This window comes from Garra rufa, chromosome 25 (genome assembly GCF_049309525.1).
Source record: "Garra rufa chromosome 25, GarRuf1.0, whole genome shotgun sequence".
Taxonomy (NCBI): domain Eukaryota; kingdom Metazoa; phylum Chordata; class Actinopteri; order Cypriniformes; family Cyprinidae; genus Garra; species Garra rufa.
In genome coordinates, this window is record NC_133385.1 from 20,388,655 (window position 1) to 20,416,567 (window position 27,913).

General features: G+C 34.2%; 3 protein-coding genes across 3 annotated transcripts; all 3 read right to left on the bottom strand.

Moving 5' to 3' along the window:
• Positions 1 to 4,321: 4,321 nt before the first annotated feature.
• parietopsin lies at positions 4,322 to 12,632 on the bottom strand. The gene is made up of 5 exons (XM_073831339.1): positions 12,273 to 12,632; positions 10,761 to 11,089; positions 10,435 to 10,680; positions 10,218 to 10,337; positions 4,322 to 4,451 (listed from the first exon to the last, which is right to left on the bottom strand). The coding sequence occupies exons 1-4, from the start codon at positions 12,589 to 12,591 to the stop codon at positions 10,224 to 10,226; spliced, it is 1,008 nt and encodes a 335-aa protein (XP_073687440.1). The 5' UTR covers positions 12,592 to 12,632; the 3' UTR covers positions 4,322 to 4,451; positions 10,218 to 10,223.
• Positions 5,545 to 8,122, bottom strand: LOC141301083 (uncharacterized). Its single transcript, XM_073831337.1, has one exon. It carries the CDS (start codon positions 7,212 to 7,214, stop codon positions 5,616 to 5,618), a length of 1,599 nt encoding a protein of 532 aa, XP_073687438.1. The 5' UTR covers positions 7,215 to 8,122; the 3' UTR covers positions 5,545 to 5,615.
• A 233-nt stretch (positions 12,633 to 12,865) lies between the features above and the next one.
• Positions 12,866 to 27,880, bottom strand: nt5dc3 (5'-nucleotidase domain containing 3). Its single transcript, XM_073831335.1, has 14 exons — positions 27,545 to 27,880; positions 26,997 to 27,181; positions 25,778 to 25,852; positions 25,642 to 25,697; positions 24,903 to 24,993; positions 24,504 to 24,641; positions 23,888 to 23,948; positions 22,256 to 22,358; positions 21,997 to 22,098; positions 21,714 to 21,795; positions 21,537 to 21,623; positions 19,268 to 19,408; positions 18,904 to 18,968; positions 12,866 to 15,525 (listed from the first exon to the last, which is right to left on the bottom strand). The coding sequence occupies exons 1-14, from the start codon at positions 27,849 to 27,851 to the stop codon at positions 15,258 to 15,260; spliced, it is 1,761 nt and encodes a 586-aa protein (XP_073687436.1). The 5' UTR covers positions 27,852 to 27,880; the 3' UTR covers positions 12,866 to 15,257.
• Between the last annotated feature and the right edge of the window lie 33 nt (positions 27,881 to 27,913).

The window sequence follows — 27,913 nt, forward strand, 5'->3', positions numbered from 1 at the left end:
AAGTCAAACACCCTTTACAAAAAAAGGTAAAACCATGATGTTGGGTGATTTTAAAAGTTGGAGGAGCAAATGAGATCGGGTTTTTTACCCTACCCTAACTTTTTGAACTGAAGTACAAAGGATGAAGAAATAACCACGTGTGACCTTTCCAACGTGATTACATAACGCGTGAAGTCGAGCTAGTGCAAGACGAGCATTTGTGGTCAAAAAGTAAATAAATTTGTATTTTTTCAGAAAATGGCCAAGTGTTTTGCTAGATAAGACTCTTATTCCTCGCCTGGGATTGTGTAGGACCCTAGCTGCACTAAAACTGCAATTTGGATGACTATATGTCGAAAAATCCTGGAATATTTTCCTCAAAACCTTAATTTTATTTCGACTAAATAAAGAAATCATGAACATCTTGGATGACATGGGGGTGAGAAAATTATCAGGAAATTTTGATTCAGGAGTGAACTAATCCTTTAGGAATAATACTGTAGAAGTCAATAGGAGGTCTCCAACATGATATAAAAAACATTGTGTATGTGTGCACATGACAGGTCATCTTGGAGCGTCAGTGCACTGGTCCCGTTGGAGAGCTTTGCTTATCCTCATCGCTGCCACAGTGCTGATGTCTGCATGTGCCGACCTGACCACCGAACACATCCAGCCCATCCTCAGCCACTCGTCTATATCTCAGGTTGACAATGCTGTAAATCAGTCTTGCAGATCAATACTAATGTGTTTGTGTATGGATGATCTGACCTACCTGATTTCATGATGAAAACCTACCTGTGGGTACCTGTACCGCCAGGTATGTTTCTTGACATATTCATTGTGAAATGTCCACTCAGTGGCGTTAAAAAAGGTTTTGTAGGTGTCATCGCAGTTCTGAATCGAAATGTCCATTGAGTGGCGCTATAACTCTAACGCTCCGTGATGTTTTAAAATAACGTACTATCTACGCTACACCTGAACTTACCCTATAGTATGAACGAAAGCGAACTTACCCTATAGTATGAACTTACCCTATAGTATGAAAAACGCACCGTTTTAGCTTGTTTTTGATCACACATCTTCCAGCTCTTTCATTGTGAGTCATGTTTTTCACGGGATTCGTACCCAAGGATTCCGCATCCTAAGTCTAATTCTGTGCCGGCTGAGCTACCAAGCTAACTCGTTATGCCTGGAAAGCGAAACATGGAGCTGTAATCTTAACTGTGTAAGAAAACAATTACAAGTGCTTGTAAGCTACTGTACCGCCACTAGTGGACATTTCTGTTGGAAAAAGCCTGTGATATGTACTTATTGGTATGTATTTTGCATCTTGCGAAAAAGTTCCCTCATGTATGTTTTCGTCTTGAGTTTAGGTAAGGTCTGACCCTATTTTTCATCTCAGTATTTCATAGGTGTGACTGTTTTGGCCATGGTTCCCGAAATCCCCGAAATCGTCAATGGAGTGCAGTTTGCTCTTCAGAATACTATTAGTTTGAGGTTGGTTTGTTCGATGGAAATCAGGAAATAATAACTCAACCTCAGATTTATTTCATCAGGTGTTTTCTGCTAAAAATACATGCGTTTTGTTATTTTCTTACAGTTTCGAAGTTGGAAGCTGCATTGCGGTGCAGGTGTGCATGATTCAGATCCCCATCCTGGTGTTATTCAACATTTTCTATGTGAGTGGTTTTGGATATGCTGTTTTGATGGAGACATACAAAAAGTCAAAAGTTTACATACACCTTGCAGAATCAGCAAAATGGTAGTTGTTTTACCAAAACAAGAAGAATCATACAAAATTCATGTTGTTTTAGTACTGACCTGAATAAGATATTTCACATAAAAGATGTTTACATATAATCCACAAGAGGAAATAGTAGTTGAATTTATAAAAACGACCCTGTTCAAAAGTTTACATACACTAGATTCTTAATACTGTTTTGTTACCTGAATGATCCATAGCTGTGTTTTTTTTTATTTAGTGATAGTTGTTCATTTGTCCCTTGTTTGTCCTGAACAATTAAACTTCCCACTGCCCTTCAGAAAAATCCTTCAGGTCCAACAAATTCTTTAGTTTTTCAGCATTTTTGTGTATTTGAACCCTTTCCAACAATGACTGTATGATTTTGAGATCCATCTTTTCACACTGAGGACAACTGAGGGACTCATATGCAGCTATTACAGAAGGTTCAAATGCTCACTGATGCTCCAGAAGGTAAAACGATCCATTAAGAGTCATCTAATGCAAAATCAAATTGATCTTTCAATTTGAAGATCAGGATAAATTTAACTTATTTTGTCTTCTGGGAAACATGTAAGTATCTTCTGTAGCTTCTAAAGGGCAGTACTAAATGAAAAAAAGAAGATATTTAGGCAAAATAAAAAAAAATTGTTCAAAAGTTTTCACCCCCAGCTCTTAATGCAGTGTTTTTCCTAAATGGATTTTTATAAATTCAACTATTATTTTCTCTTGTGGACTGTATGTAAACGTCTTTTATTTGAAATATCTTACTCAGGTCAGTACTAAATAAATAAAAAAAATAACATGCATTTTGTATGATCCCTCTTATAATTTTTTTTAATAATTAAAATTTGCAGGTTCTACAAGGTGTATGAACTTTACTACAGATACTAAGCTGCACCAATGTGATTTTAATTCTTATGATCTTTCTGTGACAGGATGTTGGTTTTGTACTCATCTTCAGCGACCTGCACTTGTGGGCCAGCATCTTTAGCGTCATCGTTGTGAATTATATTTTTATGGATGGAAAGTCTGATTACTTTCAAGGTAAACACTGAATATTATCTAAACCATTTCTATAATAGCACAATCCTGCATTTCTCCTTCACTGCCCTTTCTTGGTTCTTCAGATTGGTTAAACACTTCTTTTGTGTGTGTTTGTATGAACAGGTACTGCTCTGGTGGTGGTGTATCTCATCCTGCTGGCGTTGTACTTTTTTGCTCCGTCTCCTGCTGGTTGTTGAGGGAGAGACATTTCAGCTCAATGCAGTCAATGTGTGACTTACATTTATGAAATATTGTGGACTGTTTCAGATTAACTTTGTTTTAGACTATTACTATTCATAACATTTTATCCTTTGGTACGTCAGTAACAATTCCTTTCTGCTCTATTTAACAAGAGCCACAGCTGATTTGGCACTTTATCAGGTATAAGTACAAAAGACAGCTTGTGATAATAGAAGGATTTATTATTATGCTAAAAACGAGACGCACAATGATTTATTTTAAATCGTACAGAATTAATAGTCACAACTATTTTATTATGTAACATATTAGATATTTTGCAAAAAGGTCCAGTTTTTGAGTGTTTCTTAATGTCTTGGTACAGTTTCTACATTACTTGAGCGTCATGTATTTGAAATCATGCAGATGAAGTCTTAATTTATGCAGATGACATTGTTTAAAGAAGTTATTTGCACAGTGAACAATTTGATCTGTTGCGATGACCCATTTGTGTGTTTCTGACCGTCTATGACTTTGTGAGCAAACAGCTGTCTAAAAAAGTATTTTTGAGATATTTTAACAAGACATATTTTATAAACTATAGAAAACTATAAAATATAAAATGTCTCTAAAAATAATGTATTTCACTTTTTTTTAAGTATTAATCATATAATCATTTGTTGCATAATCTCAAAATTAAATCAGAACCCAGAATGCTCAATCTTTCTTTATTTTTTTCCAAAGGTCAAGGCTGAACATGGTCTTACAAAATACAGAATACACTGTATTGCAAAGTTACAAAGTTTACAAAGATCTATTTCATTCTATTACCAGTCTTATCATTTCTTAAAGGGACAGTTTACCCAAAAATGAAAATTCTGTCACTAATTACTCACCCTTGTGTTGTTCCAAAACCACAAGACTTTTGTTTATCTTGAATAAAGTCATTTTTTCTTTGCTCAAGTATTCTCATAGCTTCATATAACATTAATGTTGAACTGATGTCACATGGACTATTTTAACAATGTCCTTACTACCTTTCTAGGCCATGAACTTGTCAGTTGTGTTGCTGTCTTTTCAGGGTCAGATAGCTCTCGGATTTCATCAAAAATATCTTAAATTGTGTTTCAAAGATAAACGAAGGTCTTACAGGTTTGGAACAACATGAGGGTGAGTAATTAATGACAGAATTTTAATTTTTAGGTGATATATCTCTAAGATTTTAGACAGCATTAATTAATTCAATTTGTGGCGAACAGCATATGTCAACACAACACAAATAAACAGATCATGTGTGGTGTTTGGCATAGCGGGATCTCAGCTCTGATAACCCCGCAAGTCAATATAAACTCTATGAACGTGTAAAAAACGCTTTCCATTTTGTCTTCAAATTGTGAAATTCAGTGCGGAACTGAGGGTTGACCGCTGCGTAGATGATCGGGTTGGTGAGGGATGTCATGCAGACCAAAGACACTGTTAAAATCTCTAGCTCCCGAAAAACCTTCATCTGAAACACATTAAATACAGGTGCCAAGACATTAGTAACTAGCTGTTCAATGAAAACCATTAGATTTGGCAATTGTATCACCAATACCTTGCACACAAAGTAATTAATAAAAATACTATTTACACTACCAGTCAGAAGTTTTTGAACAGTAAGACTTTGAATGTTTCTTCTGCTCACCAACAAAACATTTTTTTATTACTATTATCAATATCTAAAACAGTTGAGTACTTTTTTCAGGATTCTTTGATAAACAGAAAGATCCAAAGATAAGCTTTTATCTGAAATAAAAGAAGTCAGTGTAAAAAAAAAAAAAAAAAGATAAATGATAAAAAATAAATAACATTTATTTTGCAAGGATGCTTTAAATTGACCAAAAGTGATGATAGACATTTATAATGTTATAAATGATTTCTATTTTAGATAAATGTAGTTCTTCTGAACTTTATTTAGCAACAAAACCTAAAAAAATCTACTCAGCTGTTTTCAACATAATAATAATAATAATACACGTTTTTTGAGCAGCAAATCAGAATATTAGAATGATTTCTGAAGGATTGTGTGACTGGAGTAATGATGCTAAATATTCAGCTGCGGAATCACAGGATTAAATTACATTTTAAAATATATTTAAATAGAAAGCAGTTATTTAAATAGTACAAATGTTTCAAAATGTTACTGTTTTTGCTGTGCTTTGGACTAAATAAATGCTGGCTTGGTGAGCAGAAGAGACTTCGTTAAAAAAAACATGAAAAATATTTCTGTTCACTCTTAAAAATAAGGGTGCTTTACGATGCCATAGAAGAAATTTTTTGGTTCTTCGGATTATAAAAAGGTAAGGAAGAGATGGTTCTTTTTTTATTTAAAATTAATCTATCCTAAAAAAAAGAAGATACATTTACTTCATACACAGCACATTAAGACTTGTTTTAAATACATCTCCCATAATTAAGTTTTTATTGTAGCCTTTTTTTTTTTTTTTTTTGGTTTAAGCATAAATGTGGCTAAATTTAATGAGATTTTATTATTATTTATTTATTATTTAGTAATTTATTTTATTTCATTATTTATTTGTAGTAGTATGGTAGATGTTAAACAGCTAATCTGAGCCATTTAAACTGTTTTCTCTTTTACGTTAAATTGTGATACAACTCAGTAAAAATTAGCTTAAAGCTCGAAACTTACTTCTAGCTTGACGTTTCCGTAAAAGACGTGATTTAAAACCACTGTCGCTATCAGCGGGATCCAAAATACAAGGAAAGTGAAGATGATGTATCCGGAGCGCTTGGCCAGTTTGCTCTCCTTCTTGGCGTTTCCTCGTTCTCTTTGGGCGAGAGACGGCATCATACACACGGCCCCCGCCACCTCCTCCTCCTCCTCCAGCGGAGCAGCTGTGGCTTCTTCAGTCGATGCTGGAGAAGTTTCTGCAGCAGTTTCTTGAGGAGCGCTTTGCTCTTCAGCACAGTCTTCTTCATTTCCTGATGTTGGAGAAGTTTCTAAAGTAGTATCTTGTGCAGTGCTTGACTCAGCAGTACCATCTTCTTCAGTAGCTCGTTGGTCATCTGACATTTTCTCAGCATGTTCTCCTTTCAGTGATGATTGGCAAGTTTCTGCAGCAATATCCTGCTGGGTTTTTGATTCCACAATACCTTCTCCAGTGGTTGATTCTACAGAAACGTCTCTAACTGCATCTTGATGGGTGCATGACTCGATGGCACCATTTTCTTCATTAGATGATGGAGAAGAACATTCTTCAGAGGTGGGTTGGTGTTCGCTGGGCTCCTCAATAACTTCTAGAACCTCTGGTGCTTCGTTGGAAAGTTCATCTATAAAGGTGACTTTGGTTTCTCTGGATATTTCAGTGGAAAGCTCTGGTTTGGTTACATCCAAAGACTCAGTCCTAGATGTTGTGGGAAGTTCCTCAGATGATGGATTCAAATGCAGTGGATTCTCTTCGCGTGACTCTTTTTCATTCGGGTTTAAATGATCAGCATCCATTGTTTGTTGGTTTTCTGTATCATTTTTAATATTAGTCTTCGTTTCTTTCTTTTTCTGCTTTGTATCCTCTTTCTTCTTATCCGGTGGTGGAAACGAACCCTTATCGAATATTTTCCGACCGTGGGCTCTTACTAACAGGAAAATACGGCCGTAGAATCCAATGATGACCGTCAAACAAACGCACCAGATGGGAGTTAAAATGTAAAATCCAAACGTGTCGTACGAGTCTAACGTCTCCATGCGCAAACCTCTGCATCTAACGTACACAGGCGAGTCTTTCGCAAAAATCACGCAAATGACCGATATGGAGATGGGAAGCAGCCAGGTCAAGGCAATCCATAACGTTATCCGTTTTCGGCGTTCCGCATTTTTAAACGGATGTGCAATGGCTTGATATCTCTCGGCGCTGATGCACGCTAGTGTGAGCAACTGCACGCAACAGATGAGAGAAAACGACGCGATCTGCGCGCTGCAGAACAGCACGCCGAGATCTTGCGCGTCGCCGGCGCTTAAAACAACGAGAAGCAATGGGCAGTCAATAGCGCATCGCAAGATGTCAATAACGGCCAGATTCACCAGGAGAGCGTTGTTGGACGTCTGGAGCGACTTCTGGTGGTGTACAGCCCAAGTCACGAACAAGTTTGCGAGAATTCCTACGTGCAAAGTGACCAGCAAAACCAGGCAAGTGGCAGCTACAAATGCAACTTCTGTAGTGTCTTGCCATGTGCTGTTCACTCGTCCCCAAACAATGGTGAAATTACTTCTCATCTCAAGTCAATTAACGGGCACTTCCATATTGTTTTCTATGAAGAAAGTCGCACCTTTTACTCTACATCTGGTCTTCTGCATTTTGAGAGCCTGTGGTAATAAAGCCCTTTATTTTAACCCTCGTCATCACCATGGTTCTCCATTTGTTTGCGTTTTTCAATTAACACCCTGCAGGGCTCATGGTCACCAGGGATGCTTTTTTGTTTAAGGCAATTTGCTAGTTCGTAGTTGTCATCTCCAGACCGGAACAATGCCAATTACAACACAAGGGGTGATTTTAATGTTTTTCCTCCTTTTTTCTGCTACTGAGATTGTTTATTTATTTGAAATGATTCTAATTTAAAATGGCTTTATTCTAAATAATAGAATAGTCATCATTAGAACTGATCTTTGATTAGGGATGCAGTTTATGCTTTTGTTGTCATAGTGATCAGTAATCTGATTTTGAGGAGATTAATTTGAGAAAGGTTTTAGCTGCTCTCCAAGCAAGATGTCTAAATCTGGGATTAAGATGCCCACTTTTTATTTTGTCGGGTTGCTGCTCTGCATTCATAGTTAAATGTCATTTTAGCACATGTGTGTAATGGTTTCATAAAAAAAAAAAAGATCAATTTGAACATATTTCATACATTATTTAGGGGTTTATATATTTTGGGTATTATATTAGTGTATATGGGATTTTCCTGTTATGGCATATAACCAATAGGCTAAATGATGTTTATTTTAATTTTGGTCAGACTTTATATTAGGTGGCGTTAACTATTATGTACTAAAAAAATAAGTACAATGTACTTGTACTGGATGATGATATCACTGAATTCATTGATGAACTGCCTTTAACTGAAAATTGATTGTTTACAATAATGCGTTACTTACACACTATTGTGCTGTTTAAATACTGTGCAGTTGCTTTGACACAATCTGTATTGTTAAAAGCGCTATAAATAAAGGTGACTTGACTTGACTTGATTTAATGTGGTCATACTGCATTGCAAAACACTTTTGCTTCTATTAAGGTGGGGTATGGGTAGGTTTAAGGGGGGGTTAGGGTGTAAGGGATAGGTCAACAGTGGTAATCACAGAAATTATTTACAAATGTAATTACATATAGGTTTTTTTAAAAATATAAGTACAATGTAAAAACATGTATGTACACATTACATTGTACCAAATGATTAATTTATATGTGCATAGTAGTGCACATACATAGTAGTTAAGGCCACTTAATGTAAAGTGGGACCAAAATTTCTTTTGTAACATCTTACAGTACAGTCAGGGGAAAAATTATTTGATTCCCTGCAGATTTTTTCTATGGGATTAAGGTCTGAAGACTGGCTAGGCCACTCCAGGACCTTAATGTGCTTCTTTTTGAACCATTCCTTTGTTGCCTTGGCCATGTATTTTGGGCCATCATCCCTTTAATGCAATGCAGTTGTCCTGTCCCCTTAACAGAAAAGCACCCCTAAAGCATAATGTTTCCACCTCAGTGTTTGATGGTGAGGATGGTGTTCTTGGGGTCATTGGCAGCATTTCCCTCCTTCAAAAAACGACAAGTTGAATTGATGCCAAAGAGCTCGATTTTGGTCTCAGCTGACCACAACACTTTCACCCAGTTCTCCTCTGAATCATTCAGATGTTCAATGGCAAACTGCAGACAGGCCTGTACATGTGCTTTCTTGAGCAGGGGGACCTTGTGGGGCACTGTAGGATTTCAGTCCTTCATAGCGTAGTGTGTTACCAATTGTTTGTTTTTATTTGGTGACTAGTAGGGCTGCACGATGTTGTGAGGCGCGTTTAGTCAATGAAGCCGGTACTTTGATTAGTAGTAAATCTCCATCACGTGCGTTCAGCGTTCGGCTGGAGCGGCAATTAATACACAGAGACGTAAATCGAATGCGATTTTGAGCGCGATCTGGCGTAGCTTGTCAGTGATTTACGCCTCTGTGTATTAATTGCAGAACGCTGAACGCACGTGATGGAGATTTACTACTAATCAAAGTACCGGCTTCATTGACTAAACGCGCCGCACAACATTGTGCGATTAATCGTGCAGCCCTAGTGACTAGGGTCCTAGCTGCCTTGAGGTCATTGACAAGATGCTCCCGTGTAGTTCTGGGCTGATTCCTCACGGCTCTCATTGAAACTCCACAAAGTTGGATCTTGCATGGAGCCCCAGACCGAGGGAGATTGACAGTTATTTTGTGTTTCTTCCATTAGCAAATAATCGCACCAACTGTTGTCAGTGTCACCTTCTCACCAAGCTGCTTGGCGATGGTTTTGTAGCCCATTCCAGCCTTGTGTAGGTCTACAATCTTGTCCCTGACATCCTTGGACAGCTCTTTGGTCTTGGCGTTGATGGAGAGTTTGGAATCTGATTGATTGCTTCTGGGGACAGGTGTCTTTTGTACAGGTAACAAGCTGAGATTAGAACTCCCTTTAAGAGAGTGCTCCTAATCTCAATTTGTGACCTGTATAAAAGACACCTGGGAGCCAGAAATCTATCTGATTGATGGGGGATCAAATGCTTTTTTACAGCATGACTGTAAATAATAATAATAATAATAATAATAATAATAATTATATATATTACTTATTTCACAGTTAGTGTATTATTTAAGGTTAAAATAGAGAAAAGGGTTTTAAATTCCAATGCAAAGAGGCAAATTAGAGTCATTTTGTGGTGGTCAGAAAATAATCATTTTAATTTGTAATTCCATGGTTTAGGTACTTGTTTGGCTCTTTACTAAATATGCATGCGTCTAGAATGTTGTAGCTCAAATCGTTTACTTATTTTTGAGTTTTCCATTGGAATAAATATTTAGACATGATTAAACACTAGATTTTTAAATGTGAAAGTACACACAATGAATGCAAGCCAATATTTAATTTAACCAAAGTTTAAAATGCTGCTAAAAAAGGCATTAAACAAAAGAATTTATCCCCTTATATGTACAGTATATGTATTGATATTGAATCAGGATAGAATGATTCACAGTGACAGACCTCAGATCAGACTGGATAAATCCTGCTTTGGCTCCTTTCCATTGAGCACATCATTAGACCTCCAGTGTTACGAGGGATGTACCGACCACAGGACAGGATTTCCAGAGACGAGTCTCGAAACTGGACAAACATATTTCAGAGTAAGTCTGTAGCATTTCATTGCACAATAGTAAACAAACATAAACACACTTTGTCAAAGAAGACAGGGTAAACTGACCCGTTTGTTAGTAAGGAAGTAGATGATGGGATTGTAGACGGGGCTGGTCTTAGCGAAGTACATAGGCATGGTGGCCACCAGAGGCGGGATGTAGATCTCTGGATCCACAACTACAACCACAGAGATGGCGGTGTAGGGCAACCAGCAGATGAAGAAGGCGAAGATCATAGCCAGGACCATCCGTACTGCACGCTCATTGTCCTCCAGACAGTTCTTCCCCCCTTGAAGTTCAATGCTTTTGTTGATCTAAAATGACGCCATGTCATTTGCATTGATATAACACACAAGTCTTTATTATTTCTCAGCACTAAGAACGAGTCGCCTACCTTCTTCATGGACACGAGGACGTTGCTGTAGCAGTACACAATAACGGTGGTGGGCAGTATGAAGCACATGAGGGTGTAGAAGATGAGGTAACTGTAGTTGTTCCAGGATCTTTCCTCCCAGCCTAATGAGCAGGACGTCTGGACGCCCTCTGGCCCGTACGAGCTCCAGCCTAGCAGTGGAGTGACGGCCCAGAAGAGGCAATAGAGCCAGACGAACAACAGGCCCTGGCAGCTCCTGCGGACGTTCAGCTTGAAGCCTGCCATGGGTTTGCAGACTACGTTGTACCGCTCGTATGCCAGTAAAGTGAGTGTGCACAAAGACACCAGACCTAGAAAGAAAGACATTAATGATTGTCTTGAAAATATATTTTATTGCTCTGACTGTGAAGCAGTAGTTCAGAAGAGTTTCTAAGTCAGTGTTATAAAAAAAAAAGTGTTACGTGTCAGTTTTATTCATCATTATATTTAATTTCACAAATAGTGTTTTTATTATTTATAGGTTTTAGTACATATGTGACTCTGGACCACAAAACTGGTCCTTTGTAGCAATAGCCAACAAGACATTGTATGGGTCAAAATTATATGCCAAAAATCATTAGGAAATTAGTTAAAGATCATGTTCCATGAAAATATTTAGGACATTTCCTACTGTAAATATATCAAAACGTAATTTTTGATTAGTAATATGCATTGCTAAGAACTTCATTTGAACAACTTTAAAGGATTTTTTTTTTTTTTGTACCCAGATTCTAGATTTTTTAATATTTGTTTCTCGGAAAAATATTGTCCTATCCTAACAAACCATACATCAATGAAAGCTTATTCATTGAGATTTCACATGAGGGAAAACATTAGGACTGGTTTTCCAAGTAATAGCCTTAACATAAAAGTATTTTTTATGTTGTTTTAAATATATGTTTTGTATTGTATTTGCATTAAATGTTGTAATAAAAGTATATAGTATTACTATTATAAATAATGTAATATATAATTTTTTTAATTAAATTTTTACATTTTTACAAATATTAAAAAAAATCATACATAAATAAATGTAATGTAAATGTATAATTATTTATATAAATATTATAAATTACAATTATATATAATTATATAAATAAAAGTAATCGTTTTTTAATAATTATATATATAAATTTGTATTAAATATAGTAATTTCATATATATGTATTTAATTTAATTTATTCTATTAAATAGAAATTCACACATTTTAAATGGGATTTCTAGTGTAAATTATATTAATTACATAATTTTCTATAAATAAATTAAAATTGTAAGAAATAGTTTTAGTATTAAACATTAATATTAATATATATATATATATATATATATATATATATATATATATATATATATATACATATTTAAACTAATGAAATATTTTGAAAAATACCATTTAATAAGGGTCCTTCGAAAGGGGATCAACGTATTTGGGGGACACATCATATAACAAAATACAAAATAAAATAACCATGAACCCTTCGAATCAGTACTCACCAAAATAGTTCACAGCAAAACCTTGAAAAACACAAAATGCATCTCCTAAAAAGAAAGATCCTTGGTAATTTGTGATGGTGACGATTGCAGAGCCGCAGGTGGCAATCATAAGATCGGAAACAGCCAGACTGAGGATGATGACGTTCATCGCGTTGAGAAAATGCACGTTCTTCAGCATTACAGCAATCACTAACAAGTTATTAAACACAGAGAGTAATGTGTTCAAAAACATGAGGTATGAAAGTATACTGTAGCCCACACGTGGAAATATAGTAGGCTGCACCGTCATGAACATATCTGTTGAAGCGATGCTCTCCATGGTCTGGACGGCAGGCCGTTTTGTGTTTTGTGAGCTGATCAGACTATCATATTATTAGATTTATAAGCTACAGCTGATTTTTTATTTATACCAGCAGAGAGTAATCTGAAGCATCTGGCCAATTGTTAAAGGCCATCTGTCAAATTACTCTTTGCTGGCTAATTACTAATCTTATTAATCAAAGCTGGGATTTTGTTCTAAGATAATATGGATAATAAATTGAAAGAAAGAAAGAAAAAAAAACACACAAAACAAATATCAATTGGATCAAATTTATAATAAATATCCCAAATAAAATACAAATAAGGATTAACACGAAGCCATTTCAACAATGTCCAATAAATGACAAAGGCAAAGAAAAGTCACAAAAGTCCTTCCTTCAGTATAAAAAAAAAGCCAAGCGGACAAATAAAAACCAGTGTGCCTTTTCAATTTCAACAAAGCAAGATCCATCCAATACTGGCGTCTTCAAAACACAATGCAAACATTCATAGAATACCAAGATCAGTATACTGAAACAGTAAAATGAATGCTGTCAAACGATTAATCGCAATCCAAAATAAAAGTTTTGGTTCACATAATATATGTGCACTGTGTATATTTATTATGTATATATCAATACACACAAATAGCATGCATTTTGAAAATATATACATGTACATGTATGTAAATATTTATATTCATGTAATGTATATTATAAACATATACATGCATGTGTGAGTATTTATATATATACATGACAAATATACACAACACACATATATTATGGAACAAAAACATTCATTTTGGATGCGATTAATCGCAATTGATTGTTTGACAGCACTATTAAAAAAATATATAAATATTTACCATATATATTTACCATGTAAGCATGCCCTACAGGCAGTCGTAAAATAAAACGTAGTACTATACGCTCCTACACTTCAGGAGTCAAAAAATCTCATTGTACAGCAACTATGTATATGTTCAGCTATAATGTTGATTTCTAAACAGTTACACAATGTCAACATTCGACAAAAACATACAGCAGGGACCAAAAATCTGAAAACCACAATGAAAATTTAAAATTCAAAATCAAATTTAAACTTAGAAATTTTAGGATTAATGTTTTAGAACTAATAAAACATTCAATGTTTCATTTTAATTATAGTTTTAATTATTCTGGACTACATTTTTTTCTGTTTTGATCATTAAATTCCATTTTATTCATCAAAAAGCATGTCTGATTAATTGAAATCATTAAACTTACTCAATTTAACTGTAATTTATTCAAAGTTTATTAAAAATTAAATTTTTAAGGCCCTGTGGAATACGTTTTTTTCTCAAATTTAGTTTTATTTTGAGCAAATTCAGTTTTTTCCATTAATTGTCTCAATTCCATTTTAATGATTTTATTACATTTAAGAATCAAAAGCACCTCAAATTAATTGATTGTATTAAAAAAAAATATATATTAGTATTTTATAATTTCTTTCCAGAAATACTGTTTTGTGTATTTACATTTTTATGGTAAATAAATTCTGGTAAATAATTTGTATGCTAAATATTCCTTAAAAAACATGCTTTATAATCATTTTATTAGTAGTAGGAGTACTATCATTACATTAAGTAATATATCTTTGTCACAATTTCTTAAAGTTAAATCGAACTTTTATTATTTTGACGGGTTGCTGTGAAGAAATTGAAGTTTTTTTTTTTTTTAATAAACACTAAAATGCTTATGAAGTGGCAGAGCCTGAAATCAAAGTGAGCGTAACAGACGCTTTAGTATGCGTGTAGTAAACAAAACCTTGCGTCTGCGCCATTCATTCACACAGAGACATGCAGGATTCATATTTAAATAGTATTTTTGTCGCTTAATATTCACAGAAACTAGTCCGCATTTTGATTCAGGTGTACTAACCTACTTTTGATTTATTCATCCAAAATGTGCCAAATTCTGTGACATTCCGCGTTATTCAGTAAGTTCAGATTTTATGACTGAATTCCTTGATTCTATCACGTTTTCCGCAAATCAGCATTCTAATACTCATTATAATTCATCTTATTTTTGACATCCGTTTTGCTGCTTAATATGAGAAAAGAAATCATTAGTGGTTTCAAACTTATGAAGCCAATTGTACATCATCATCATACATTGCTAAACACAGTATGTAAGGCTTTTTAAAACATTAAACACTGAAATTATTTTTATGATCATTTCAAAATGAATACAGTGTCCATCTGCCCTTCCTGAGAGTTTCCCTTTTGGTTCTAACAAAAGTTGTTCTTCATTACCTTCTTGAAACCGGGTTCAGCTCAAAATCGACCTTCCGTATGTACATTCACTTTTGTGTGTCAAGTACTCTTTTCCTTATTCTACAAATAAGCTTTAAGAAGGCCAATGATGACAGAAACGCTGCAAACTACAAAAATAAAATCTCCCCTACACTACGAGGCACATTAAAACACCACAAATTTCCTTAAGAACTCTCTTGTCCATATAGTGTCTTACATGGTATCAAAAATAAGGTATCCACAGATTGCACGTACCACAGCACAGATCGACAATTTAACCTATGTGAAGCCACTTACCTGCACATGAGCTGAATCTGATTAAAGTGACGTAACGTGTCTGTAGCTGTTTTGTGGTACGTACATTTTAAAGCCTGTGTCTTACAGCCTCTTTACTCAGATCCAGTGGTTGTCCTGTGGCTCTGAAAGGGGATGTTAATGGCTCCGGTGCTGGTCTGCTCGGGCCAGATAGGAGACTCGTGCTGGAGGGGTGTGCGTCTGGGGTAAAAGGTATGCTGGAGGTCGTAGTTCAGCAGACAGCTGAGGGACGCCATGTAGATGTCGGCGAAGCGGGAAAGACGGCGTGAGAAGTAGGTTGGGTTGTGATACGTGCGGAAAAGACTACCAAACTGGGCGTTGAAGATGTCTTTGGTCCTTAACCTGTTTGGAAGAATTAGATACAGTTGAAGACAAAAGTTTACATACACCTTGAAGAATCTGCAAAATGTTAATTTGACCAAAATAAGAGGAATCATACAAAATGCATGTTATTTTTTTTTATTTAGTACTGACCTAAATAAGATATATATATATATATATATATATATATATATATAAAAGACGACTACATATAGTTCACAAGAGAAAATAAGTTCAAAAGTTTATTGATTCTTGACATTGTGTTGTTACCTGAATGATCCACAGTGTTTTTTTTTGTTTAGTGATGATTGTTCATGAGTCCCTTATTTGTCCTGAATAGTCAAACTGCCTGCTGTTCTTCAGAAAAATCCTTCAGGTACCACAAATTCTTGGTTTTGCAGCAATTTTGCATATTGTGAACCCTTTCCATAAATGACTATATGATTGAGATCAATCTTTTCACACTGGGACTCATATGCAACTATTACAGAAGGTTCAAACACTCACTGATGCTCCAGAACGAAACACAATGCATTGTTTCAAAATTCACAATGCAAAATTTTTGAACTTGAAGATCAGGGTAAATTAAACTTATGTATTTTGGGAAACATGTAAGTATCTTCTATAGCTTCTAGAGGGCAGTACTAAAAGAAAAATATATATATATATTTAGAGAAAATAAGAAAAATGCAATCTGTTCTTCAATCTGTTCAAAAGTTTACACCCCTGGCTCTTAATGCATTGTTTTTCCTTCTGAAGCATCAGTGAGCGTTTGAATCTTTTGTAATAGTTGCATACGAGTCCCTCAGTTGTTGATGGATCTCAAAATCAAACAGTCATTGTTGGAAAGGGCTCAAATACACAAAAATGGAACCTGACGGATTTTTCTGAAGAATAGCGTGCAGTTTAACTGTTCAGGACAAACAAGGGAGTCATTAATAAAGGTTTTGCGTGCATTTGTGTAAAAAAAAAAACATCCATATTTCAAATTTTATAAACCATAATCTCTAGCAACTGCTAACTGTCATAGTCATGTTCACGAGAGAGTGGCGTTTCAATGGATAATGTAGGATGTAGGCAAACGCGGTGACGAACATGGAAGCACAGAGGAGAGAAAAAAACAGAACACCGGTCACGAGTTAAAAGTACAAAACGAGGATTTCTAAAGAAAAATGTCAGAGGATTTCGATATAAGCCAAGAGGAGACTGTTTTCCTTTGCTGTAAACAAAACTTGCTTATCGAGAGACTAGCATATTCTCATTGGAGTTGCGTCATCCGCTGTAAAGCTGCTCTCTCGTAAATGCATATATGACAGTTAGTGGAAGCTAGAAATTATGGTTTATAGAGTATTAAATATGGATAATTTCCTTACACAAATTTATGGAAGACCTTTATTAACCCCCTGGAGTCATGTGAAGTACTTGTTGTGGTGGATGATATATTTGACGTCAAAATCTCAACACCCATTTACTGCCATTATAAAGCTTGGAAGAGTCAGGACATTTTTTAATATAACTTCGTTTTCAGTGATGGGAATAACGGCGCTATAAATAAACGGCGTTACTAACGGCGATACTTTTTTCAGTAACGAGTAGGCCTAATCAAACGAATTACTCTTTCTCCCGTTACAACGCCGTTACCGTTACTGACAATAAAATGCGCGTTACTATAACTGAGAACACTGAAGCGGTTTTCATGCGAGCAGCGTCTCTCTCAGCCATAGGACCTCTCTTTTTCTGAGGTGTGTGTGTGTGTGTTTGTGTGTGTTCGGGGCCGGGGCGGGACACATAACCAGTGATGATGATTGGTGTGGCTGTAAACGTGGTGTAACTGAGAACACGACGATTGGCTTAAATTGAGTAAATTTCCATTGTTTGTCAATCAGAGGCAGAGTAGTGCGGGTGTTCACACACAAGCACGCGCACGTTTAGTCGCACACACCAACACCCAGGAGTCACAACGATGGCAAGTCCAACAAGTTCAAAGGTAACATTTGCAAACTGGAAGTATAAGCATGCTTTTCCCTCGCTGAGGTGAAAGGCAAAAATATTTATGTAACGTGCAACTTATGCAGGAAAAAAAGAGTCTCTCTGCATCTATGACAAGTAATTCTAATCTGAAGCACCTCACATCGTCACATGCCGCCACAAAATTAGTGGATAAGAACGCAGGTGATAACGATATTTACATTTCTAAACCATCTTTATTTTTGCTTTATTGTTCCACTATAGTAATGATAATATTTATAATAATATGTTGAATCTGATAGTTGTCTCTCACGTTGTCCCACAACAACATTAAACTAGTGTAGATTAGTGCACAATGTTTTATATTTATTTTACAGTTATATTAATTCAATTTTTTAAGTAACGCAATAATTACTTTGCCTGGTAATTAGTTACTTTTATAATGATGTAACTCAGTTACTAACTCAGTTACTATTTGTGAGAAGTAACTAGTAACTATAACTAATTACTTTTTTAAAGGTATGTGCCCAACACTGTTCGTTTTAAAGAAGAAAGTCATATACACCTAAGATGGCTCGAAGTTGAGTAAATCATGGGGCAATTTACATTTTTGGTTGAACTATCCCTATATTTATTATATAATATAACCCTATACTGTATTTTATTTCAGTTAATGTTTATTTTAAGTAATGGACATTATTATCATGTGACACACATTTGGGTTTACTACAGAGGAACATGGCATTGAAAATGATTTCTCTTATAACCAATGTATACAATAGACTATATCGATGGCATAGAGAAAATGTTATTCTGTAAATGAACTTTAGGTCATTTGATTAGTATTTTATATTAATTGAGCTTGAAATGGCCAAAAAGTGCATTTTTTATATATATACAGTGGAAGCCAAAAGTTTACATAATCTTGCAGAATCTGCAAAATGTCAATTATTTTACCAAAATAAAAGGGATCATACAAAATGCATTTTATTGTTTATTGAGTACTTACTTGAATAAGATATTTCACATAAAATACATTTACATATAGATCAAAAGAGAAAATAATAGTTGAATTTATAATGACCCTGTTCAAAAGTTTATATACACTTGATTCTTAATACCGTGTTGTTTCCTGAATGATCCACAGCTGTTTTATTTTTTTTTATTTGTTTAGTGATAGTTGTTAACCCCCTGGAGCCATGTTGGGTACTTTTTATAATGGATGGATGCACTTTTTTGGACTTCAAAGTTTCAACACCCATTCACTGCCATTATCAAGCTTGGTGAAGTCAGGACATTTTTTAATATAACTCAGATTGTATCTGTCTTAAAGAGGAAAGTCATATACACCTAGGATGGCTTGAAGGTGAGTAAATCATGGGGTTATTTTCATTTTTGAGTGAACTATCCCTTTAATAAAAGAATACTTACCTCATCTCCTCCCTTTCATGAGTCCACTGCTGAATTACTGTTTGTGATGCAGGGTCCTGGTGTACCTGCAACATAAAAACAAGTCCAGTTTCATATCTTGCCCAAATCTAGCCAAGTGGAAATTACATATGGACTTATTGGTTATATATATATATATATATATATATATATATATATATATATTTATTTTCATTTATTGGTCAATATTGGATATTTGCATGTTAATGTCCACTTTTCTTACATTTAGATTATCTTTGCCATGTTCTCAAACACTTTAAATAATCGCAAATTTGAAATATTACTTCAAAATAGTAGTTAATTGTAGTGCTGTTTTGTAATTTAGGATGCCCTCTTGTGGTCTGACCTGCATTTGTTCCAGCAGTCCGGTCAGGGCCTGTAGCCAGGTCATGGTGTGGACGTACTCCTCAGTATTCATGATTTTGATCTCTTTGCGCAGCTCAGGAATGATAGCTCCTGTTCTCCAACCGTGTTTCAGTGTCAGGTCCTACACACATCATGACATCTTTTTTATTACATCAACATTTGCATAAGCTAATCATTGTCATTAACCCTTATGCGGTCCTCGGGGGATTTCTGGACCCCGAATGACGTTTGCTTAAATTAATAAAAATGTTCCCTTTGTCCAAATGGTATGAGACTTTGTACATCAGTCAACACTATCTTGATCTACAAATAAAAAAATTAAATTGGAATGATAGCTTGATTTTATGTTAGTGTGAAAAAAATACACACTTTCGTGGTCTTTGGGGTGCAATTTTGTAATAAAATAATAGTTAAAAAAACAAAACAAATGTTATTTTCCTGTTTGTTAATGTTTTTACTCCTCATGCGAGCAGTTTTTGGAGGATTTAGGATATTTTTTAAATATATATAAATTAATAAATTAATATTTTTTATAGGTTTGTATACAAAAAAAGCTGTTTTTGTAAAATTCACTTTCATAAAAAACCCACATGTCTAACTTTCATTCATGGGGATAAAATGGATAATTTCACATGGTTTAGTGTAAGATTTTTCCCATCTTTTGGGAAATCCAGTTTTAAATGTAAAAAAAAAAAAAAACTTTTACCAGTAGGTGGCTGCAGAGCTCCACTATATGCTTTTTGCTATTTGACCACCTGAAAGATATCTTTTCACTAGTTTTTTTCAGTTGAGTTCATATCTACATATTATGAAACACACAGGACTACATTTGGACACCATAAAAACTGCTCTCTCATAATTTGTCAAATAAAATAAAAAAACAGATGTTGTTGTTGCATTCTTCATGTTGTGTACTGCTACTCAATATGTAATAGAACTGGTTTTGTTTCAGTACAAAAAATGCTAAACTTTGACAAAAAGTATTTTTTATTGTTATAATTGTGATTTCATAATATGTAGATATGAACTCAACTGAAAAAAACTTGTGAAAAGATATCTTATTGTTGGTCAAATAGTAATTAGTTAATAGTAGTGCTCTGCAGCCATCTAGTGGTAAAAGTTATATATTTTTTTACTTTTAAAACTGCATTTTCCAAAAAATGGGCAAAAATCTTACACTAAACTATATCAAATTATCCATGTTATCCCCATGAATGAAAGTTTAAAATGTGGGTATTTTATAAAGTGAATTTTACATAAAAGCTGTTTTTACATATAAACCAATTAAAAAAATATATATATAATAATTTATATATATTTAAAAAAATTGCATAAATCCTATGAAAACTGCACAAATGTGGAGTAAAAACATTAATAAAAATTTAAGACCATGAGTGTGATTCCAAAACGAAGACCGCAACACTCCACTTTTTTTGGAAATAGGCTCATTCTCCAACTCCCCCTGAGTTAATAAGTTGAGTTTTACCGTTTTGAAATCCATTCAGCCGTTCTCCTGTTCTGGCGATATCACTTTTAGCATAGCTTAGCATAGATCATTGAATCCTATTAGACCAATAGCATTGTGTTCAAAAATGGCCAACAAGTTTCGATATTTGTCCTATTTAAAACTTGACTCTTCTGTAGTTATATCGTGTACTAATACCGGCGGAAAATGTAAAGCTGCGATTTTCTAGGCCTCTAGGAACTACACTCCTATTCCGGCGTAATAGTCAAGGAAGTTTGCTGCCGTAACATGACCGAAGCAGGCGGAGTAATATCATGCAGCACATGTGCAAATGCTAACCTAGCTGGGAACTGAATGGAATGGGAGTGTAGCTCCTAATCTTATCGGCCTAGAAAATCACAGCTTTACATTTTCCGCCGGTATTAGTACACGACATAACTACAGAAGAGTCAAGTTTTAAATAGGTTCTACACTGCACATTCAATCTCTTATTTACACTCTCTCTACACTTTATGAAAGGATTCATGAGATATTTTTGTGATACATTACTCAACGTTGCAAAAACACATAAAACCTTTTAAAGCTCCCCTCAGCGGAAACACAAATATTCAGATCAGGTCAGTTGCACATGGTGCTCTAAATATATTTTCATCGTCGCACACAGTAGTTTTCAGTCGCAAATGCAAGTAAAATGGTCGCACTGTAGAGCCCTGCAACTTTTGATTAGAAATGAACATAATATAAAAACCAGTATATGCAGAAAACAACAGAATATGATCCTTACGGCAAGGTCGCTGTAAATGTGATCTCCGAAGTACAAAACCTTTGAGCCCCTCCAGCCTGTAAGCCGCAAAAACTCATACAGGTTTCCCTGGCAATAGATAAAGTGAACGAATCAGATTCTGGCATGTTTACTAAATAGAAACAATTCACATCAGAACACTGGGAAATTAAATATTACTTGTTTATAGATCTGCCCTTTCTCAAGGTGGTGAATTCTGTCCCATAGCAGCACGCCTTTATCAGTAAGTCGTCTGAATGGTCTTTAGAAACAAGAAAACACATACACATACTTGATTCAAAAGTATTTGGCATGCTTAAATACTTCCTCAAAGGTCATTTGTGATGATTTAAATAAAGGAATCTGTGAGAGCGGCTGTAATTATGTCAGAATGACATTGATTTAGGAGTGATTCAACGCTGCCAGGTTTAGCCGGTGCATTCTCTGGGATTTTGGAACTTACTTCCTTCTGTCATTGAAAAAGCCTGGCTTGTCGGCCTGCACTATGACAACATCGAACAGGTCCCGCCAGTCTTTACCAACTATGTAGTTCATGCCTCGATCTCTACAATAAAGAAATTAAAAAGCATTTGATTTGAAAAGAGCGTTTTATATGAGCAGTTGGTCACTATGGCTTTGTAAGGTGTCACTTATATGATATGCACTTTTTATGTGCACTGATGTTTATTTAGACTTTTAATTTAGTATTTAGTTGCACTTACACAAAATCAAACGGGCTGTTTGTAATCAAAAACATCTTCTTTCCATTCCTAGACAGCTTCTGTAAAACAGCATGCGTCTGTTCGGCGTAACAGATGTACTTCTCTGCAGAAAAGAAAAAAACGTGTTACAAGAATAAAATAGTGTGATTTGAACAGATAGTTACTAAAGAGAGGTTCGAACACATACTTCATATTAAATACTATGATAATGATAAAAATAATAATAATAAACTGTTGTTGTTAATAAAAAATTGCATTAAATATAAATATTATATTACATTATTGTACAAAAATATATAACATTATAGTACATATTTATTATGAATACAATGATTCAATTTCATAATTATTATTGTTCATTAAATAGATTTAGCATAAATGCAATTATTATTATCATTACTTTTATTACTGCAGATAAATATATTATTAAATTTTATATGGTATGTTACATTACATAATAATAACTTATGATTATTAAATAATAATAATAATAATTGCAGTTAATGATAAATTAGATTAAATATTATTACTACATTGTACATAAATATATTACATTTTATACATATTTATTATTAGTACAATTTTATACTACTTATTATATGAATAATATAACAATCAGTTATTTTTATTAATAAAAATTGATTAAATAAATGCAATTATTATTACTGGAGATAAAAATATTACATTTTATAAGGTTACAGTACATTATTAAATATAAATATTACTATAATTATATTAAATGATTGTGCATAAATATTACAATTTATACTACATATTACAGTGCATATTTGTTATTAATAAAATTTATTACATTAATATAATTACTATTATTAATAAAATAGATTAATAATGTTACAGTACATAATTATTGCTGTTAATAATAAAATAGGTTGTTATTGTTCGTATTATTAATATTATATTACATTATTGTACATAAATATGACATATTGCAGTACATACTTATTATTAATATAATTGAATACCATTTATTATATTTTAACAAATTTAATATAATAAAATCCTAACTCTATTATATTATTATATAACAATCATAATTATTAATAAATTATATTAAACAAATGCTATTATTATAATCATTATTATTATTACTACTACTACTGCAGATCAATATATTATTACATTTTATATGGTATGTTACAGTACATAATTATTTATTAATCATAACAATAATAATAACAACTATTAAATAATTGTATATGATAATAATGTGTTATATATTATTATATTACATTTTTACATTGTATATTACACTACATATTACTTATCAATTATTTATGATAATAACATGTGATAAAATAGATTCAATAAATGCAATTAAAATATATTATTTGATTATTGCATATACTTTTACACTTTATACTGTATATTACAGTATACTGTTACTTTTATTATTATCATTATATTTATTTTTATATTTTGCATTTTTTGCATATATTTTATTAATATATTATAATTTTTTATATAGTACTTTACAAGACATATTCATTATCATTCTTGTACAATTCCTGAGACTATGTCATGTTATAACTTGACATTTGTGTTGGATCTCTCAAGCAGACATTGCTTTAATGATGTCCGCATGCAGGTCCAGGTAAGAACTCTGAAACTTACCGATATCAGCCTCTACCGCTCGATACATAATCCCTCTGACATGGACGTCTCCTATGGCCTCCTGGGAATGAAGAAACAGACCAGATGCAGAATATCAAAGCCAATACAACATCAATGTTCTGCACTGAAGCAACACACAAAGCCCTGACGCACTGCCAGACACCTCCTGTCAAAACTCTCAGTCATTTCATCTGAGGACAGTCACATATCCTCTGAGACTTGTTAATTCATAATTACAGACAGGACTGAACGTAAAAGCAATGGTGTGCGTCTTTTATTAATTACACTGATCTTCAGACCTAATAAAAGACATTCGGCCATCTGTAACCCTGCTTCCCTCCAGGCACGTGGCACAGATGGCACATCCAAACGGTTCCTCTAAAATTAGCCTGTTCCTTTCCATGCCGCTCACTACGAACCTAAATAGCACCTTCAGGAGCCATATTTATCCTAAATGTGTGCTCGAGAGTTCCTGTGATTTCTGACATTCGCAATACTCGAAATACAACAGCACTCCCTCAGTTTCCTGTGAAACTGATGTGAAGGAGATCTTGATTTTTGAGTCAAAAGGTGAGTCCAGCTCTAAAACATGACATGTTTTTAAGAACAACAGTACCTTGACGTCTTTATAAAGATGAACAGGCTCATAGTCGATGTTGTGCTTCATGAAGTAGTCATTAACGCATAACAGCAGCGTCATTTCAGGCAGGGAGAAGATATCCATGAACTGCTTCATGGTGTGACCGTGAGAGCTCTGTATGGGGAGAATGAAAAAGCTGTGTTTGAGGTGGTCACATTTACTGCTGTTCAGAGAATTTTTATGGCGAAATCCAGTTATTTCAATAGGAATCCACATGATTGTGAATTCCCCAAGTATATTTTGCAATGCATTCAAGTTGGTCATTACATCGCTACTATTTGTCCAGCTAAATTTTGACGAAATTTTGCCAATGTGGCCACATTTTTAGATATCAAACGCAACTCTTAACAAGCAAAAGACTTCAAGTTTACAGACCTTGCCATAGAAGTCACTCATGATTTCGAGAGGTACATGGGAGCCCTCGTACATCGCAATGACCTCCTTTTCTGGCACAGGATTAAGACCCCTAGGGAAACATCCAAATGACAATAAGCAAACCCATCCTGGGATGAATAATAATATATGAAAATAGGACAAATATTACAGTAGATACACTACCAGTCAGAAGTTTTTAAACAGTAAGATTTCTTTATGTTTTTTTAAAGAGGTCTCTTCTGCTCACCAGGCATGAATTTATTTGATCCAAAGCAAAATCAGTAAAATTTTTAAATATTTTTACTATTTAAAATAACTTTTCTACTTGAATACATTTTAAAATTTAATTTATTCCTGTGATCAAAGCAAAATTTTTAGCTTTCATTTTTAAAAGAAACCTGAAAAAAAAAAAATCTACTCAGCTGTTAACATAATAATACTAAATGTTTTTTGAGCTGCAAATTAGAATGATTTTTGAAGGATCATGTGACACTGAAGACTGGAGTAATGATGCAAAAAATTCAGCTTTGAAATCACAAAAATAAATTACATTTTAAAATATATTAAAATAGAAAACAGTTATTTTAAATAGTAAAAATATTTCAAAATTGTACTGTTTTTGCTGTACTTTGGATCAAATAAATGCAGGCTTGGTGAGAAGAAACATCTTTAAAAAACATTAAAAATTTCACTGTTAAAAAAAACTTTTGATTGGTAGTGTACGTTTGTTGCACTCTACCTGTACACTGTACCCAGCTGGATATAATGAAAGGCATCAATCTTCATCAGTAAGGCCTAGTAACCAGATAAAATTAACAGGTTAGCCAAAATTTATTTTTATTTTTTTCTACAATAGATCAGGACTGGACACGTACCTTTTGGACATCATAGTGCAGACCACGAATCACAAAATTCGGTATATAATCATATTGCCTCAGTCCCTCTGGATACTGTTATGTGGACGGAAAGAGACCAGATACTCAGAAAACATTCATTTATATATATACAGTTGAAGTCAAAAGTATACATACACCTTGCAGAATCTGCTAAATGTTAATTATTTTACCAAAATAAGAGGGATCATACAAAATGCATGTTATTTTTTATTTAGTACTGACCTGAATCAGATATTTCACATAAAAGACGTTTACATATAGAAATGATGACCCTGTTCAAAAGTTTTCATACACTTGATTCTTAATACTGTGTTGTTACCTGAATGATCCACAGCTGAGTGTGTTTTTTTTTTTTTTTTTTTTTGTTTAGTGATAGTTGTTCATGAGTCCCTTGTTTGTCCTGAACAGTTAAACTGCCCACTGTTCTTCAGAAAAATCCTTCAGGTCCCACAAATTCTTTGGTTTTTCAGCATTTTGTGTATTTGAACCCTTTCCCACAATGAATGTATGATTTTGAGATCCATCTTTTCACACTGAGCACAACTGAGGGACTCATATGCAACTATTACAGAAGGATCTAACACTCACTGATGCTTCAGAAGGAAACACAATGCATTAAGAGCCAGGGGTGTAAACTTTTGAACGAAATGAGGATGTGTACATTTTTCTTATTCTGCCTAAATATAATATTTTATAAACTTAGTACTTCCCATTCATGAGCTACAGAAGATACTGGCATGTTCCCCTGACAACAAAATATGATAAATTTACCCTGATGAAGCATAAGTGAGCATTTGAACCTTCTGTAATAGTTGCATATGAGTCCCTCAGTTGTCCTCAGTGTGAAAAGATGGATCTCAAAATCATACAGTCATTGTTGGAAAGGGTTTGAATACACAAAAATGCTGAAAAGCCAAAGAATTTGAGAAAAATATTTTTCTGAAGAACAGAGGGCAGTTTAACTGTTTATGAACAACTATCACTAAGCATCAATTCAGGTAACAAGGAGATGTAAACTTTTGAACGGGGTAATTTTGTTTTTTCTCTTGTGGACTATATGTCTTTTATGTGAAATATCTTATTCAGGTCAGAACTAAAAAAAAAAAACATGCATTTTGTATAATCCCTTTTATTTTGGTAAAATAATATATGTATTAATATACACACACATACATAAATGAAGTCGTGGGTCACTCACCCTGTGCTCGTCGATGAGGATGTCTCGGGCGATGTTGAATATTAGTGTGTGAAGATGACTAGAGTAGAACGCTAGTGTGTAATCATAGTCAAAACCATAGATTTCAATGTCCTGCAGACTCATCTGATTATTAGCAAAGATTGTGTCCGGATTCACAAAGTTGTTTGATATCACAGGAATTAAATCTGTCGTGGAAAAAGAAAAAAATTGTGTGTTAATAAATAACTGACCCTTTCATTTCCAACTTTTATTATGTTTGCCAAGTTATAATAAATATAATAAATGAAAAAGGCACTAAAATGATTACTGATTAACCTGTAGTGAGACATAATTATGAAAAGTACAAATTTGTATGTTGCAAAAACTATAAATATAACTACAATCTTAACAGCCTATATAATATAATGTAGGATATTACTAGGATAATACAGAAAAAAACTATTTTTGGATGGTCCATATACAACATCCAAAATGCCTTCTGATCCTTTGACAGTAGACCAGCGTCTTGAGAGAAATCAGGCATTTCTATAACATGTATCTGAACTAACCTTGCGTTTGTTGTTTGGTTTCATTGTAAACAGACCAGAGCCAGCTGGTCTTGTCGTCACTGGAGCTGGTGCACATGTTCCCCGCTGTCAGTTGTCCCACAGGAACCTGTCTCCGGGACACGAGAGCAGATTTCGGTCCCCGGGAGCTCGAGATCCACGGCGTGCTGGTGCTGACCGTCCATATCCCGCTTCTAGTGTGCAAATACTTAAAGTGCGTGATCAGTCTCTTAAAACCCTCCTTATTTGTGAGCAGGTTTGAAAGTGGCATGTACAAGGTCAGCATCTTTCCTCGCACCAGAGCTGCCATCGGTTTGACAGGCGACAGCGTTCAGCGATACATTCAGTCTCAAATATACACATGCTTACTTC

Excerpts from the sequence above, each read along its gene's own strand:
- LOC141301083 (XM_073831337.1), bottom strand. The coding sequence starts at position 7,214 with ATGAGAAGTAATTTCACCATTGTTTGGGGACGAGTGAACAGCACATGG.
- parietopsin (XM_073831339.1), bottom strand. The coding sequence starts at position 12,591 with ATGGAGAGCATCGCTTCAACAGATATGTTCATGACGGTGCAGCCTACT. Across the intron at positions 10,681-10,760 it reads TCCTCGTGTCCATGAAGAAG|ATCAACAAAAGCATTGAACT; the intron begins GTAGGCGACTCG and ends GCGTCATTTTAG. Across the intron at positions 10,338-10,434 it reads ACTTCCTTACTAACAAACGG|TTTCGAGACTCGTCTCTGGA; the intron begins GTCAGTTTACCC and ends ATGTTTGTCCAG.
- nt5dc3 (XM_073831335.1), bottom strand. The coding sequence starts at position 27,851 with ATGGCAGCTCTGGTGCGAGGAAAGATGCTGACCTTGTACATGCCACTT. Across the intron at positions 24,994-25,641 it reads CAGCTGGGTACAGTGTACAG|GGGTCTTAATCCTGTGCCAG; the intron begins GTAGAGTGCAAC and ends ATGTTTCCCTAG. Across the intron at positions 18,969-19,267 it reads GACTGCTGGAACAAATGCAG|GTACACCAGGACCCTGCATC; the intron begins GTCAGACCACAA and ends TTTATGTTGCAG.